This window comes from Eptatretus burgeri, chromosome 6 (genome assembly GCF_056783735.1).
Source record: "Eptatretus burgeri isolate ZD-2024b chromosome 6, Ebu_testis_v1, whole genome shotgun sequence".
Classification (NCBI taxonomy): Eukaryota; Metazoa; Chordata; class Myxini; order Myxiniformes; family Myxinidae; genus Eptatretus; species Eptatretus burgeri.
In genome coordinates, this window is record NC_140966.1 from 40,630,335 (window position 1) to 40,647,834 (window position 17,500).

At 42.7% G+C, this 17,500-nt stretch overlaps 1 protein-coding gene across 3 annotated transcripts in view; it reads right to left on the reverse strand.

Annotated features, from left to right (window-relative positions):
• The window catches only part of LOC147024609 (uncharacterized), a 148,145-nt gene that overhangs the window by 68,959 nt on the left and 61,686 nt on the right, over nucleotides 1–17,500 (reverse strand). For all 3 annotated transcript variants that reach the window (XM_085884668.1, XM_085884667.1, XM_085884666.1), the window contains exon 8: nucleotides 10,720–10,870. In XM_085884668.1, the coding sequence (XP_085740794.1) occupies nucleotides 10,720–10,870 (151 nt within the window). The remainder of the gene's footprint in view (nucleotides 1–10,719; nucleotides 10,871–17,500) is intronic.

A 17,500-nucleotide genomic window follows, 5' to 3' on the forward strand; every position in this document is an offset into this window, starting at 1 on the left:
CGAAATGAGTACCAGTGCACTGGGCCGGTGTATACCCCGGTTAAAATAGGTGTACCATATCCCTGTGTCGTAAGAGGCGACCAGGGTTGCGTCAGGAAGGGCATCCGGCGTAAAACATGTGCCAAATCACTATGCGGATCATACGGATGATCTGCTGTGGCAACCCCTAACGGGAGCAGCCGAAAGAAGAAGAAGAAGATATATATATATATATATACATACATATATACATATATACATATATATATATATATATATATATACATACATATATACATATATACATATATATATATATATATATATACATACATATACATGTTTTATATATATACTAGTGGTAATGCCCGGCGTTGCTCGGGCTAGCAATAAAGCCCGGTGTTGCCTGGGCTTTCTTGCAAAATTCCTGAATAGCTGTTAGTGGTTAGCAGTTAGGGGTTAGCGGTTAGGGTTAGGGTTAGCGGTTAGGGTTAGGGTTAGCTGTTAGGGTTAGGGTTAGGGTTAGTGTTAGGGTAGCGAACCCTAACCTTAACCCTAACACTAACCCAAACCCTAACCCTAACAGCTTGGCGTAGCGGAGGTAAACAGCGCCCGGGGCAAAGTGGAAATTTGCATCCCCCGTAGGCCTTAAACTTGAGTGGATTTGAATGGAAAATCCCACAAGGGATATCGATTTATCAATTTTTTCGAATATTGGAAGTGTTATGGAAAAAAATTATAGCCAATGACCTAAGTTGGACCAAAAGCCATAATCGGACCGAATTTGAATGGAATCCGTTGGAGTTTGTGAAAATGCATCAAAACGAATTTTGAGGGGCCTCTTAAGGAAGACAATAATATCATTAGTATATGTGCCAAATCTTGTTTCATTTCATTTCATGCAGTAACAAAAATCTGATGGTGGAACAAAGAAAGGGGCATGCCGAAATATTTATATATATATATATATATATATATATATATATATATATATATATATATATATATATATATATATATATATATATATATATATCTTGGAGAAACGAAAGAGGTGCACAAATTAATGAATAATACAGGGTCAGCAACAGTGATTGCAGAATGCACAAAATAAATAATTTGAAGGGAGTGGAAAGGGTACAGTGTAGATAAATAAGCACATAATCCAGAGTTGTGTGTTGATAGTGGAAATATTCAAGTGTACTCGCAGAGTATCCCCCTTATGAGCGATCATGTACCAAGCGTGCAACACGTTCTTCTGGCGCTAAGCTATGTTTGGGCAGTGTGTAGGAAACTGACATCTCTGTGTAGGCAAAAAATAATAACCTGGGTCACGTGCATGAAGCAAAAACATACCTACTGCTTCAAATTCAAAACACCTCACAACACTGGAAAACATGGGGACAGGAATACTGTACTGTAAATGGTGGAGACATGTAATACCCTGCCACACCAGGAGACGGCACTATACGATACACATTCACATGGAGAGTGTGCTCCCACTCACCACCCCCCCCCGCCCCCAACCCCAAGACCACAGGCAAAGATAAAACACCCCGATACATTAATTGGGGTCATGCTGATCCTCTGTAGCAAGTCTGAATGTAATTGTGCCAGAAATGTCAGAGGAGAAACCTGAAAAACAAACCCACAAACACTGGTCCGTGAATTATAGTAAGGATACTGCAAAAATAAATCAATAATTCTAATTTTAGTGTTGGTAGTGGAAATGGTAAAGTGTATGTACATAAATAATGGTTTCCCGAGAGCATGTACTGTACATTTCTGTGCCATTCTCTCCAATAAAAAAATAAAAAGAGCAAAAAATCCGAAATAAAATTGTGCCCACATCATTTGGCTACGATCCCCAAAAAAATTGTCATGCCGAATGCCCAGATGTTATTGGATACATCTACTAGTTAGAGAGCTGGCTGAGCTTCATTCTCAAATTTGCACCCAAAAGGTTTGTTGATCTTATTGGCCAATGAAGACCATCCAATTTAAAAAAAAAGTGATTTCTTAAGTATTGCTCTCTTGGGGTTAAGGATTATTTGATCCTTCAAGTAGACCCTTCTCGCCCTTCCAATCTAAACATCGTGCGCAAACTGCCCCTTCGGTATTTGGACACATAGTGTGAGATGTGTTTTAATTACATTTGTTAAGAAGTTTTAATCCTTGGGGTAAACGGATAAGAAAGGGCGAATTAAGGGTTCATTAAAGGCGCTGTCACACCTTCACGATTTCGCCAGCATATGCCGACTTTTGAAAAATTTGTCTAAAACGCTGGCACACGTTGAATACGTTATAGGTAAGTTTTGTATACGTTAAGAGCACGCTGAAAAACACATCATACGTCGTAGTACGCTGGATTTCATCGTTGTACTTTGCGGTTGTCCTCAAATTTTAGCATGCTTGAAATTTTACGACGTATGCCAGCGTACGACTCACACGTTCCGCTACGCTGGCTATAAGTTGTAGGCACGTTATGCGATCGTTGACACACGTCGACACATGTTACTTGTAAGTTACTCATAAGTCGAAACACGTCGAGGTAATGATTAGCGTACCCGAAACTTATTTATAACCTATGAGTAACGTGTTGTAGGCACGTTACCCGATCGTTGACACACGTCAAGGCACGTTACTTGTAAGTTACTCATAAGTCTAAACACGTCGAGGTAATGCTTAGTGTACCCAAAACTTATTTCTAACCTATGAGTAGCGTGCCTTGAACCTATGTGTAACGTACCTCCAACGCATATTGACGTATGTAGACGTATTTGATTGACGTCTTCTGGATGACCACAGAACTTACTGAACGTGTTTCTAATATACTGCTACCGTATAATGGCGTATTGGCAGCGTTAAAAAAAACAAAAAAAAAACAATAACTTCCGATATTTCGTCACGTGCCGTTACGTCACGTCCGATCGCCTCTTCAGTTTGCTCATGTCTTATTCTTAGTTCCTCCTCTGTCAATATTTTCTGTTTGAGGATATTGTCACGTCGACGTCGAAACTTAAAAGCAAATCTCCGAATATATTTTAAAATTCGTGTTAGACTAAAAAAAAAAAAAAAAAAAAAAAACAACAACAACAACAACAACAACAACAACAACTTCAGATATTTCGTCACGTGCCTTCACCAAGCCAAGGAGAAAAAAAAATGTGCCTTGACGGAGAAAATAAGTTTTGGGTATGCTAAACATTACCTCGACGTGTTTCGACTTATGAGTAACTTGCAAGGAACTTGTGTCAATGTGTGTCAATGATCGCATATCGTGCCTACAACTTATTCCCAGCGTAGCGGAACATCTGAGCCATACGGCGAGTACGTCGTAAAATTTTCAGCATGCTTGAAATTTCACGACGTACGAGACGTACCACGGAATATGACAGCATACTTCATCGTTTTTCAGCGTGCTCTTGACGTATACACAACTTACCCATACCGTATTCGACGTGTGCCAGCGTTTTAGACACATTTTCATAGGTCGGCATACGCTGGCTTTATCGTCAAGGTGTGACTGCGTGGTTGACACTTTCAATTTTCAGGCGGTTGTGATTTAAATCGGCGTGCGGCAGGTTTTAAACAGGCTACACCACGAGTTCGTCGGCGATACGTGCAGTGTGCTTTGCCTAAGTTAAACTATCGTTGGGCATAGATTGTGAACGCCGACAACAGGTTAAGCATTCGTTGGTATAAGTTATCTATAAGACAACAAAACGTTCTTTGCCCGTTACTAATATGTTATGCATATGACCAACACATTATGAATATGACCAAAAATTAAAAAAAAAAACATCAAAATTTCAGCGTACGCCAATGTTTTACATACATTTTTATACGTTGCCATTGCTGGCTAAATCGTCATGGTGTGACAGCGCCTTAAGAGTTCAATCTCAAATTGGCGCCCAACACCCGTTCTGATCTCATAAGATTGCTTTACCCATCCACCAACCAAATTCATCATTAAGAACGATTTTTGTCTGGGGCTTACGGATAAGAAGGGTCTTAAGGGCGCAAGGGTCTTCACATAGCCCTTGGAAAAATAATTTGATTGAGCTGACACCCATTCATTTACATGACGGGGTGGGGGGGGGGTGTCTATATATAGTTATAAAAAACACAAATTACAACCATTTAAGAAACCATAGTACCTGGGGTTAATGAATAAGAAAGGGCTAATTAAGGGTTCAATCTCAATTTGGTGCCCAACACTCGTTCTGATCTCATAAGATTGCTTCACCCACCCACTAACTAAATTCATCACTTAAGAACGATTTTTTGTCTGGGGTTTACGGATAAGAAGGGTCTTAAGGGCGTAAGGGTCTTCACAGCTGGAAAAGGATACACGAGAGGCTTAATTTTCATTGAGATAATGAGGGCACATTGAGATAATGAAAAAAAAGCGATGACGCGGGTGTAGTCTATGTTGAATCTAATGTGTATTGTAATATATGTGGCACGATGATCATCAAACGCAAGTGATATAAAGGCAAGATGAACACACAACATTCTCAGTGAAATCGATTTGATATACACTGACGGGCCATGTTGTGATAACCGGGGGACAATTCAACACATTGGGGGTCGAAAAATGAACATAGCATAAGGAAATTGAAAGTGAAGAGGGTGACTATACGATGCACTGTCACTGTCATTATGAGTTTTATTAGGTAACTACAAAATATCGTCCCTGTTCTAACAGTCAGAGGGAGATGACATGACAATGCCGCAAACACAGAATGATATAAGAAATCTGCCGAATGTGCTCGAAGATGGGTCTACGTCTGGTACACGAACAGATTCATTTTTTAACAAACTCCCGATGCGTGTCTCGACTTCACTTCTGAACTGTTCTCTGAATCAGAGCCAGCTATACGAATAATATGATAGGTTATCAAAAACTAAACGTGCTACATATCAGAGACTATAACGAATAAAAATTACTGACCATTACAAAGTAAAAATAACTTTAAGGATCTCAGCCCACCAAAACAGGCTCGACATTTCAGGTATTTTGGCTCATTCACCCTTCAGAATTATCACTATCATGATCATTCATCATCATCGTCATTATCATCTTCAACATCATCATCATCACTTCTTGCTTCACCTTCAGATGATGAATCGATCATCAGATCATCCGTTCTGGATGGATCACCGTCAGCGTCCATTTCAACTGGTATTTCTGGAACAAGCACCTGGGGCAGTTGCTGTCCATCAAATCAGATGACTCTATAGTGACCTTCAACGATTTCCCATCCCGCAGTTGGAGATTTCGGTATGGTAGCCAGGTGGGAACTGCCCCACATTGTAGCCACAAAACCAGTCCTTACACTATGTGGCCGCAACTCAGCTGAGCAAGGCGGGATGCTGCTGCTTCGATGCTCTTCAGTTTGTCGAACGATCACATGGAATTCGATTTGCGGTTATACGTGCGATTGACAACATCGAATCGGTAGTTGTTCAGCGTCGTGGTCTTTTTCGCACAGTGCATGAGGCAGACGAACTCCTCGAGGACGGCAAACATTTCATCGTCCGGCTCTTTGTAGCTGAGGGATAAAAAACCCCGAATGAACTTGTCGTGGGCACACATTATATCATACGGCCGTTTCTTCCCTTTCCTTGCGAATGCTGATGTGTAGTCACATCCTGCGAATGCATGCAGGCCAGGCAGAGCTGCGCACACATCCAGACCGATTTGTGCTGCTACATTAGTAACGTTCACGTAGCGTCGATTATCCTTACCGGACGTCCCAACTTCCATCCAAATTGTACATGTAAATCGATGAACATGGTGAAGGAGAATCACCAGTATGTCGGTGTCCGAGGCACGTACTACAATGTCGCCATCTTGACAATCAAGGTCAGCCAATGTCAAATGGAAGCACAATCTCGTGTCTGCCTCTGGGTGATTACAGAACAGACCTTGACTTGATTCTTTCTGCACTCCACCATTCACAACAAAATACGTGGCACATTTACCGTTGACACCGAGGAAAACGATTCTTCCTTCCAGAATGTGTCGGTACTGCTCCCCAGCCCAGTCATCCATCATGAATTCCGGTAGACCTCTCTTGAAGGAACTCGATTTCAGAGCTTTCTCAATGTTCTTCGGTCTTATCTGGTCCGGGCCACTGATAACGTAATGTTGCTCTTCGGTTCCTCGTCTTTCCCGTTTGCAGTCCTTAATAGAAGGTTCCTCGTAAGTGTCAAACGCTATGTCTATACGTTTTGACTGGTGGGATAAGGCCGCAACGAGGATACCCCGTGACAGACCACCGCAAGTCGGGGGTAGGTTTGGTGGTAGACAGTGAAGGAGAAAATTTCCATCTATCAGATGTACCTTCACATCAGTCGGATGGCCGTGATCAGGTACTGTTTTCTCCAGCTTGTCGAAAAGGGCGCTCTTTGCTGTATGCACCATTGAACCATCGCGCTTACACATAGACAGCGGCACAGGCGTGAGTGGAAATGTGGAGGAATTTGAGGTCCACTTCGGCCTGAGCCGCGATGAAGGCTAGTCTTCCGAGTAACTGGCTTGTACATTTCAGTTCTGCCTCCTTCGAGTTCTGTGGGGCACGTCGGTTGGTTACGCACTGTTTCGCGAATGTCAAAAGTTTGTTGCGGGTGGGTAATAGGTCGTTCAAAGCGTGTCGGATCATCAAGGCCTTCGCGAACGAATTTCTCATGCATCCTGCGACCTTCCAACGGTACACTGAGCAGAGAATTCTTGACGGCAACGGGGACACTCTTCCCTGTGCTGATATTGATTAGCGGCGCATTGGTATCGATGGCGAATGCATTTACCGACGAGGCAATGCTTGAGGTGATTCGCTTGAGATCCTCGTTGTCGCGTTTGATTCTCGATGGACTGAGTTCCATTTGAGTGTCACTATGATGTACCAGTCCGGCCATAGCTAAGGCCTCACTTGCAATTGCTGCAAGACTGCCCTTCGTGACACTCCAACGAACGCACGCAGTGTAGTTGTTTGTCGCCAATGTGAATCCAGTCATCCTCGATGCTGCATCTGCTTTGACTGTCTGCTCTAATGTGAGGTCAACTGGAAGGCGTGCAAACTCGTTATTGGTCCTTCTAACCGAGAACGCTCCAGCGTTCAGTATGTTGGTCAATCCTGGATGCGTAATTTCTATATTCATGACATCCAAACGGTATTTGGCCATCCATCTCACGTAGTTCTGCCGGTTCATGGTGAAAAACAAATCAGTCAGCTCAGTGAGTGCCATGCCATACATGGGCCTAGCTACAGCTGTTGGCGCTGGTCATCGGAGACGTGTCGAAAGACAAGTGGAGATTATTCTGGTCTTATCTAATTCGTTTATTTGTACGGTGATACACCGGCGAATTTCATATAAACTTTAAGCATATACCGGATGAGTAAAGAATTTCTCAGTTTGCGAATCATCTCATTGTCAAGGTCGGCCCGGAAAATGCTTCCTGTACTGGTACAAGTGGATCTCGAAAAAGTGAAAAATTTTAACCCTGTCCCACAAATTTATATTTTCTCATCTATTTCCTAATTTATATGTACGCCTCCGGAGCATATTCTATGTTCATTAAACGGTTGTCGATGAAGATAACGCAATGGAACCAGGCATTCAGAATGTGGTTGTAATTTGTATTCCAGATGCTATTGGAAAACCCTTGTGCCCTTAAGACCCTTCTTATCCGTAAACTCCAGACAAAAATCGTTCTTAAGTCATGAATTTAGTTAGTGGGTGGGTGAAGCAATCTTATGAGATCAGAACGGGTGTTGGGCGTGTGGGGGAAAAATTTATATTAATGTATTCTAAATTGTAACAAAAGGAGTTTTAGAAATGTAACTGTTATGCTACAAGTTGAATTGGCTGTCATTTCTGGCCAAAAGACTTTTGCCCTAAATGATAAGAAATGTGTTGTTCTGGAGCAGAGTGACCGAGTTGATAAACGAACCTTTGCCTAGAAATGTACGAAGTGGATTCTCGTCTAAAGGACACGTCTGCAGTCTGGGTGAATAGCCCCCCCAACCTTTCTCTCATGAAAGTATAAAATGCTTTGAAATGTAAAATTGTTTCAGTGCAAGTACCTGAGAAAGTATTAGAATCTCAGTGGCTTGTATTCCTTGGAACTGACCAAGTACCAAGTTAGAATAAAACTCTCAGATGTAATGTGGAAGTGAATTGAATCAGGTTGGTCTAACTGTTAACTAAAGCAAGAATAAATGAAATAGAACCAAATAATATTGCAATCAATGGGGATTCTTAAGTTCATTGTACAAGGCGAAGGGTGAGAAGTGTATGGTGGATAATTAGAAAATAAATTGTTTCACAAGGAAGGACTTGTGTGGACATCAGTTTTATCAGTGTCGATAGGGTTTTTGTAGGATTTTATAACCAAATCGGACAAACGTTAAACTCTGCCTGAAGTCAAATAGGATTCCACAATCGGCCAGTTAGAATCCTTCAGGAGGACAATGATCACAACAAGGTGGGTTTAAAAAATCCACAACAGGCGCCAAATTGAGATTGAACCCTTAATTCGCCCTTTCTTATTCATTAACCCCAGGCACTATGGTTTCTTAAATGGTTGTAATTTGTGTTTTTTGTTACTATCTATAGACCCCCCCCCCCCCCGTCATATAAATGAATGGGCGTCAGCTCAATCAAATTATTTTCCAAGGTCTATATGAAGACCCTTGCGCCCTTAAGACCCTTCTTATCCGTAAACCCCAGACAAAAATCATTCTTAAGTGATGAATTTAGTTAGTGGGTGGGTGAAGCAATCTTATGAGATCAGAACGGGTGTTGGGCACCAATTTGATATTGAACTCTTAATGAACCCTTAATTAGCCCTTTCTTATCCGTTAACCCCAGGGATTAAAACTTCTTAACAAATGTAATTAAAACAAATCTCACACTATGTGTCCAAATACCGAAGGGGCAGTTTGGGTGCGATGTTTAGATTGGAAGGGCTAGAAGGGTCTACTTGAAGGATCAAATAATCCTTAACCCCAAGAAAGCCGCACTTAAGAAATCAGTTTTTATAAATCGGATGGTCTTCACTGGCCAATGAGTTCAACAAACCTTTTGGCACAAATTTGAGAATGAAGCTCAGCCAGCTCTCCAACTAGACCAAATATGAAAGAAAGGCATTCAGTTATTTTCAATGACGACCTCTGGGTTGAAGCATAGACAGGTCGAGTGTCCGGGACAAAAGGCGAGGGTGGGTCGAGTGTCTGGGGCAAAAGGCGAGGGTGGGTCGAGTGTCCGGGGCAAAAGGCGAAGGTGGGTCGAGTGTCCGGGGCAAAAGGCGAGGGTGGGTCGAGTGTCTGGGGCAAAAGGCGAGGGTGGGTCGAGTTTCCGGGGCAAAAGGCGAGGGTGGATCGAGCGTCCGGGGCAAAAGGCGAGGGCAGGTCGAGTGTCTGGGGCAAAAGGCGAGGGTGGGCCGAGTGTCCGGGGCAAAAGGCGAGGGTGGGTCGAGTGTCCGGGGCAAAAGGCGAGGGTGGGTCGAGTGTCCGGGGCAAAAGGCGAGGGTGGGTCGAGTGTCCGGGGAAGAAGGCGAGGGTGGGTCGAGTGTCCAAGGCAAAAGGCGAGGGTGGGTCGAGAGGGTGGGTCCAAGACTGGTGGTGGTGAGGGTGGTAATTGATAATCAAATTGTTTAATTAATTTTGGGAGAGGGGCTATAACCAACATGATCATTCTACTGGTTACAGCCTGAGAGTAAAGAAGAGAATAGTTAGGTTGGTTATAAGGCAGGATATTTCACTTGGAGTAGTTAATGCGTGTTATGGTCTCCCTGGAAAGGGAGTAACAGCAGAAACAGTTTATTACTTTACATTGGAATTTGAAATGCGCCGAAAAGCATTGGGGATATCTGAGTACATTGATTTTGGCAGGACTGGTCGGTAGCTGAGGTATGGATCGGTGATTGTAGATATGGGTCGTGATTGTGATTTCTGTGCTGTTTTCTCAGTAAAAATTGAATGTGCTGTTTGTGTTTGTTTATCACTGATCACCTGGAAATTCCCTCATCACACCAATTATTTTAAAAATGAATAAAATAAGCACCTGCCCCACTGTTCCCTTCACAATTTAATGCCCCCAACAGCAATGAAATTAATTAGTTTATCTGACAAATTGAGTTAGTGTGGTGTTGCGTTCTTTATACAGGTATATCCTTGTGATATACACCATGTAGGTTCGTAGATAGCAATTCTGTAGCTGACTTGCAGCCATAAAAAAGTGACACTGACAGAACCAAGATGTCTGCAAAATGAAAGAGGTACTTTTCCTGATAAACTATTCATATAGATACGATGAAACAGAATTGGACCTTGTGCATTCCACAAGAGCTCGGAGCAGACAACCCCCTCCTCGGCTCACCCCTAAAAAAAAATTCTTATTGAGAAACACCCTTGTGATGTTGATATGGCTGCCCCAGTGTTCACCTCCACACTCCACCCTGCATTCCCCCATGAAAAATAAGTCTATAAACTGAGGGATTGAATTGACTTGATGTTAAAAAAGAGCAGGCATGATGGGACAAATGTCCTCATCTTGTGTCCTCATTTCTTGTATTCCCATATAATTTGATTTCTTTGGGGAAAAGAAAAAGAGAATGGAAAAAAATAATGTACAACATATGAAACAAAAAGAAGCATATGAAAACACGAGTAAGAGATTGAAAATAAAAAGGTCATAAAAAGCAGTACACAGGCATGATTAAATCCTTACCAAGACGAGGCCGATTAAATCCTTCTTGGTGTTTCTTGATTGCAGCCATAACGGGAGCCACATCAAGGTTTTGGGAAAAGTCTGTTCCCTGGATTGTTGGTCCGTTAGCCCTTGCCACAACTTCTCCAATACCGACTCGCTGCAAAGCTTCCTGGAGGAAGAGTAATAAAACAAAATGTTGAACATGACATGCAGATTGAAAAGAGAATGGGGTAAAAGTTTGAGGAGAAAGGAGTTTTGAAGACAACTAAAAGAGAAAACACAGGACTCAAAGTAAGATTTGAGGAAACCAAAAGAGGAGCTGTTACTTCCTTCCATACTACCTGCCATTTTGCTCATCTTGCAATAGAATTGATCAAATGGCACCCATTTCTGTCTTCCTTGCATCCACAACAATTGTGCCAATAAAGTTGTACAAAGAATGTAAAGTTATACAAAGAATGTAAAGTTATACAAAGAATGTAACGAGCTGGTTGTGGCATAGGGGTACATGAATAATTTCTCACAATGGCTATCATTGAGGGGTTTGATAATCATGAACTGAAACTATAGTGTCAAGACAACTCAAAACATGATACAGTGACACCTCACTAGGTCAGACCCCGCATGTACGGACTTCAGATAATCCGGACTAGTCTGTACAGTGGATGCTGGCCTGACATTACATTGACCCCATGGTGTCATTGATGCTTGTCTGCAAGCGGTGTTAAGCTCTGATCAAGCGTCCGCTTTGCCTTTTTCTAACTTTAAGTGCTATAGAAGGTGTTTAAAATGGGTCTAAAGAAAGGAAAGAGTGCAGGAAAAAGGAAACATCTGTCCATAACTGTTGCAGACAAGTTTAAAAAATAGAGAAACGTTAAAGTGGTGTGGCTGGAACAAAAATCGTGGAGGCGTTTGGCATAGCCAATCAAAGTGTCTGACGTGAAGAAATTACTCAAAATAAAACGAGTGTTTGGTGTGCAAAAAAATTGTAATATATCTTGTAATACAAATTACATGAGTAATGCATTTTTTTCAACTTATTTTGGATAGTCTGAACTTTCAGGTAATCTGGACACCCCATACCCCCAGATAGTCTGGATTTGCGAGGTTTTACTGAACTACCATGCAACCAGCCTGTCTCTTCTGTCTGGTCTGAGCCAACCGAACTCAGTCAAAAACGGAAAAGAGTTACAATAATATCAGGCTTACGAAAAACGAAAAAGCATGCAGTGTCAGAATGCATCAGTATGTTTTATCAAGTACTTGTAAAGCTGTTGTTAAAAAGTGCAATTCCTTGAGATGTTGTGTTGGAAAGTTTTTAGACCTTGAGAAACTTTTGTTTGTCATGTGACAGGTAAGACTTTTGTTGTTGATTGTGAATGTTTGTTGGGATGTAAAAATCAAAGCTTACTTCCAGGGGCTTGCTTTCACTGAGTCGGTCTAAACCAGTGTTGAACAAGCGGAGTGTTCGTAAAGACATTCGGGAGCTCCATGATAGCTACATAATAGCTCCAGCGGATAAAGCTGCAAATAATTTTGTTGTGGTTTGTAAAAAGTTTTATGTAGAGGTATTATTGAGAGAATTAGGCATTGATGCAGTTACTTTCAATAATATAGGAAATAGCTCATACAGTATGTTCCTTGTCATAAGTCACTGCAAGATATCTCTGAGCATCAGGAAGTTTTAGATAATTTCAGTATTAAATGTTAAGAGGTAAATCTTTGTATTCCTCAGCTTTTCTGAATCCTTAAGCTTCATAAGAACCCGTACAAGTATAGGTTTATCGTGGGTGCCAGGCAGTGTTCCACCAAAAAGTTATTGGTTATAGCTAACTCAATTTTACAAGTTTGTTAGGGAGCAGTTCAGGAATATTGTTTAGCAATTGAGAATAATTCTGGTATTAACACTTTCTGGAGCATTCATTCCTCTTTAGAGTTCTTAGATCGGATTACATGCCTCAATATCAAGTCAGTTGAAGTTTTTAAATTTTTCCAACTGGATATACAAATTTGGATTTAGTACTCATGAAGGATTCACTCTTCAAAGTAATTGACAAGGTTTTAACTCTATTAATAAGTTTTTATGTGTCAGGTTTGAGAGAGCATTCTTTTCAAAAAAGAAATGCTCAAGTTTTCATTGTTTTTATAAGCAGAAGGTTAAAGATGCTGTTCATTTTATGTTATTTAATACTTTCGTCTTTTTGTGGGATAATGTTTCAAAAGATTAAGGGTATTCCCATAGGTGGGACTTGCAGCCCCCCACGGACAGACATCTTTATTATTTTCTGTGAATTTTCATTCATGCAGAAACTGATGGAGGGGAAAAAATTGGGATTAGCAATAATATTATTTCATACATGTTGTTACATAGATGATATTTGTGTGGTTAACTATAATTTTTTTTGAAAGGCAACTTCACAAGATTTATCCAGATAGCCTGATTGCAAATACGAGTGGTAATGATTGTACAGTTGCTACATATCTGGCTGTGTTGGTTAGAGTTGGACAGAATGGTTTTAGTCCAAGTGTATATCATAAAGTTGATGATTTCAGTTTGGCTGTGTTCTTGTACACCTTTCCAGGAAGCAATGTACCAATTAAAATGGGTAACAATGTCTTTTCATCTCCTCTACTTAGATTTGCAAGAATTTGTTCAGTAAAGGATGATTTTGTGGAACGTACTGAGGTTTTTTTCCATCATGTAAAACAGGATATTTGGCTGATTGTTTGATCAGGTTTTGTGAGAATGTCTTTAGACTTCATCTTCACCTTTTATTTAAGTTTGGTTGTTGTTAATGCAAACAAGTTCCTATTTCATTGCATTTGATGTAATAATAATGAATTCATTGCAATAGTGAGGTAAATTCTTTAATTAATACCATCAATTAAACATATTTATAGATGCTATTAAATAATGGAGGAATTTCAATAAAAAATTAAATCAATAAATATTATCAATAAAATACATTATAAATAAGCATTAATATAATTTATTGGTGGTTGCTAAGATACGCAGTGCAGCATGTTAAAATCAGTTATGAATGACAGTTTGAATACTTAAATGACAGTTTGAATCGATGGTTAGATGAAGGTACTGTGTAATAGACATGTCGACAAAGTAAAGTGTTTACCGCTTAATATATTATCATTAAAGTGGTGTATGATTAAAGTTATTCATATGTCGTAATACTTCAAATAAAAGAAGTAACTAAATAAGTGTGAATAAGGATATTGCATTGCTGTGTTGACTGACTGAACACAACTTTGAGGTTTTGGGCATTCTCAAAACGCATTCTCATTCTCTCAAATGTCAAAAATTTTGAGCATTCTCAAAAATTGTGCAAAACATTCTCAAAGCAAAAAAAAAAATCTGAAAACCTACTGCATGGGAGCATCACCTGTGCAGCTTCCCTTCGCAGAGCAAATCACCAGATGACAGGATTGGGGCAAACCTTCGGGACCCCCAAGCTTTTATGACAGGAGGGAAACCACGGGGTAACATTCCTGGGTCAGATTGCGGGAGAGTGTGTCGGAGTGGTGCTGAGGGGTCGTCCACCAGACGGCGGTCTCTTTGGGTTAAGCTGAGGCAGTCCCTTTGGGTGGGTGCCTGGAATGTCCTATCCTGAAGAGAGGATGATCACATGTCTCTGTCATCATCTGAGATCAAGTGTTTGGATATCGGTATTGCAGCACTCTCTGAGGTTCGAAAACCAGATTGCGGCGAGATCATGGCGGATGGTTACACCTACCATTGGTCTGGTCACTCTGATGGTTACCATGCCCAAGGAGTTGCTGCAGCTGTGTCCAATAAGCTGACTCCAATGATAATTGTGGTAACACCAGTCAACGAGAGTATTATGAGACCAAGTATTCTTCACTCACTGGGTGTCATTTCCCTGGTCTCTGTTTATGCTCCGAATGAGGCGAGTGATCTCACCGTGAAGGACGCATTTTACGCCACGCTCGAGTCTGTCGTTGATCAGTGCCCCAGGCGATACACACGTCTCATCTTGGGGGATTTCAATGCATCGACTGGAACTGATAGTGATGATTATGAGACGTGTGTTGGTCCCCATGGGTCTGTATCTGTGAACGAGAATAGCACAAAGTTCCTTGACTTTGCAGAAAAGACAGGGTGGCTGGTTCATGGTTTCAGCACCCACAATCTCATCGCTGGACTTTGTATTCCAATGCTGGTGGTGTGGCAAAGGAGAATGACCATGTGCTCGTTGATGGTCGCTGGAGGATGATCCAGAATGGCAGGGTCTACTGGAGTGCTCAATTCCTCAATGCTGACCACCGGCTTGTTGTAGCAACTCTTAAGTTGCACCTTAAGTCCAGGAGAATGGTACCATCCCAGCCGAGGCTGGATGTTGGCAAGCTCAAGGGTGAGAGGGCAGCTGAGGAGTTTGCGAACAAGCTGAGTGGAGATTTGGGGGGTGGGGGGGTTGGGTGCTTTGGGAGATCCTGAAGAGTTGTGGATTGCCTTCAAGACCACCATCCTTGATGTTGCCGGTGGATGTCTTGGAACTCACCATCGGGTGAAGAAGAATTTTGTCTCTCAAGGGACACTGGATACCATTGACCAGTGTCGCAGGGCCAGGCTGAATGGCAGAGCTGAGTTGTTCAGGGAGCTGATTTGTAAAACTGTACGTGTGCTAAGGGTGGACAAGGAGGCCTATGTGTGAGGAATCTGTGAGGGGGTAGAGCATCACCTGTGGTCAAGTGATTCTCGTCCTGCTTACAGGAGAATTTGCGCATTGCATTCATCCAAGCCCATCCCTCGGTGTACTGCAGTGAGAGCGGAGTGTGGTGTGCTCTTGACAGAGGAGTCCGAAGCGAAGGCCCGCTGGGCTGGTTACTTTGAGCAGTTGCACCAGGCTGATCCACCTGTTGTCGAGTTGGACGTCAGGGGTGTTACAATCACTGTTGCTGACCCTCCAATCCACTGTGGTCCACCTTCGTTTGTAGAAACACAGGCTGCGGTGAACCGGTTGAAATGGGGTAAAGCTCCAGGGATCTGTGGTATCCATGCTGAACTTCTCAAGCCTGGTGAAAATGCTGCACTCGTGTCGTTGCGCGCAGTTCTGTACTCTGCCTGAAACACAGGCATTATCCCAACTGACTGGAAGAGGGGCCTCGTTGTCCCTCTCTGGAAAGGGAAGGGTGATCGCCAAGACTGCAACTACTGAGGTGTTATGCTGCTCTCAGTGTCGGGCAAGGTCTTTACTCGGATAATTCTTGAGAGGGTTTGCCACCATCTGCTTGAGCACCAGCGTCCAGAGCAGTCAGGCTTTACACCAAAGAGGTCAACGATTGACTGTATCCTTGCTTTTCGGGTCCTCACCGAACGCAGATGAGAGTTTTGGCAGGGGCTGCTTGCAGCCTATGTTGATCTCTGTAAGGCGTTCGATTCAGTGAATTGGAATGCTCTCTGGAGGATTCTTGTTCTTCGTGGGGTGAAACCAAAACTGATCTATCTGATGTCTGAACTCTACTCTGGTACTGAGAATGCTATGAGATGTGGTGGTACCATCTCTGACTTATTTCCAGTTGTTACTGGAGTTTGTCAGGGGTGTGTTCTGGCCCCCACACTTTTCAGCACTTGTGTCGACCGGATTCTGGGGAGGATGTCGGAGAGATCAAGGTGTGGTGCATCATTTGGGAATGTCAAGATCTCTGACCTTGATTTCGCAGATGATGCAGTCATCTTTGCGGAGGCTTTAGATATCCTTTTGGGGGCCCTCGAGGTGCTGAATGAGGAGTTGGAGCCACTGGGATTACGGGTTTCCTGGGTCAAAACTAAGATCCAGGCTTTCAATGATATTTTGGATACTGCTGTCCTGTCCTTGCCTGTTTGTGGTGAGGATGTTGAGGTCGTGGAAAGAATCACTTACCTTGGCAGTAAGTCAGAGGTCAACAGATGTCTGGATCAGGCCTGGGGAGTCATGGATTCACTGGATCATGGGGTGTGGGGCTGCTGGTACCTGTGCGGGAGGACGAAAGTCCGAGTCTTCAGGTCCTTGGTGCTTCAATCATTCTCTATGGATGTGAGACTTGGACTCTGACCAGGGATCTGAGACGGGGACTTAATTCCTTTGGTGCTAGGTCTCTTTCTCTTCGGAGAATCCTTGGCTATCACTGGTTGGACTTTGTGTCCAACGAGCGGATGCTGAGAGAGACTCAAATGAGATTTGTTACCTGCATAGTCCGTGAGCATCAGCTGCGGCTGTATGGACATGTGGCTCGTTTTCCTGATGCTTATCCTGCTCACCAGATTCTCTCAGCGAGGGAGTCTCGTGAGTGGAGGAGGCCAACGGGCCGACCACGTGCCTCGTGGTTGCAGCAGGTTGATCGGCATCTCAAGGAGATGGTGATGGGCCAGGCATCTGCCTGGGCGATGGCCAGACGGAGGCCCCTGGAGTTCCGGCGGAAAGTGGACGCAGCGACGTGCTGCTCTGGCGCATGCTCCCATACCCGACCTGACCTGTTTGGAGAGGTTCTGGGCTGAAAGGATCGAAACGTCGAAGAAAAACAGTGCCCAGCTGATGATCCGGGCAGTTGGGAAATCTGTCAATTGATTGTAAGTTCAGGTTATAACTTCAAACAGAATAGCTTTTGTAAGTACTTACCAGGATTTAATATATCCAAGTTTGTGTGTTCATACGTGTGTGTGTGTGTGTGTGTGTGTGTGTGTGTGTGTGTGTGTGTGTGTGTGTGTGTGTGTGTGTGTGTGTGTGTGTGTGTGTGTGTGTATGTGTGTGTGTGTGAGAGAGATGTCTGGCATTCTTCTTGGGAC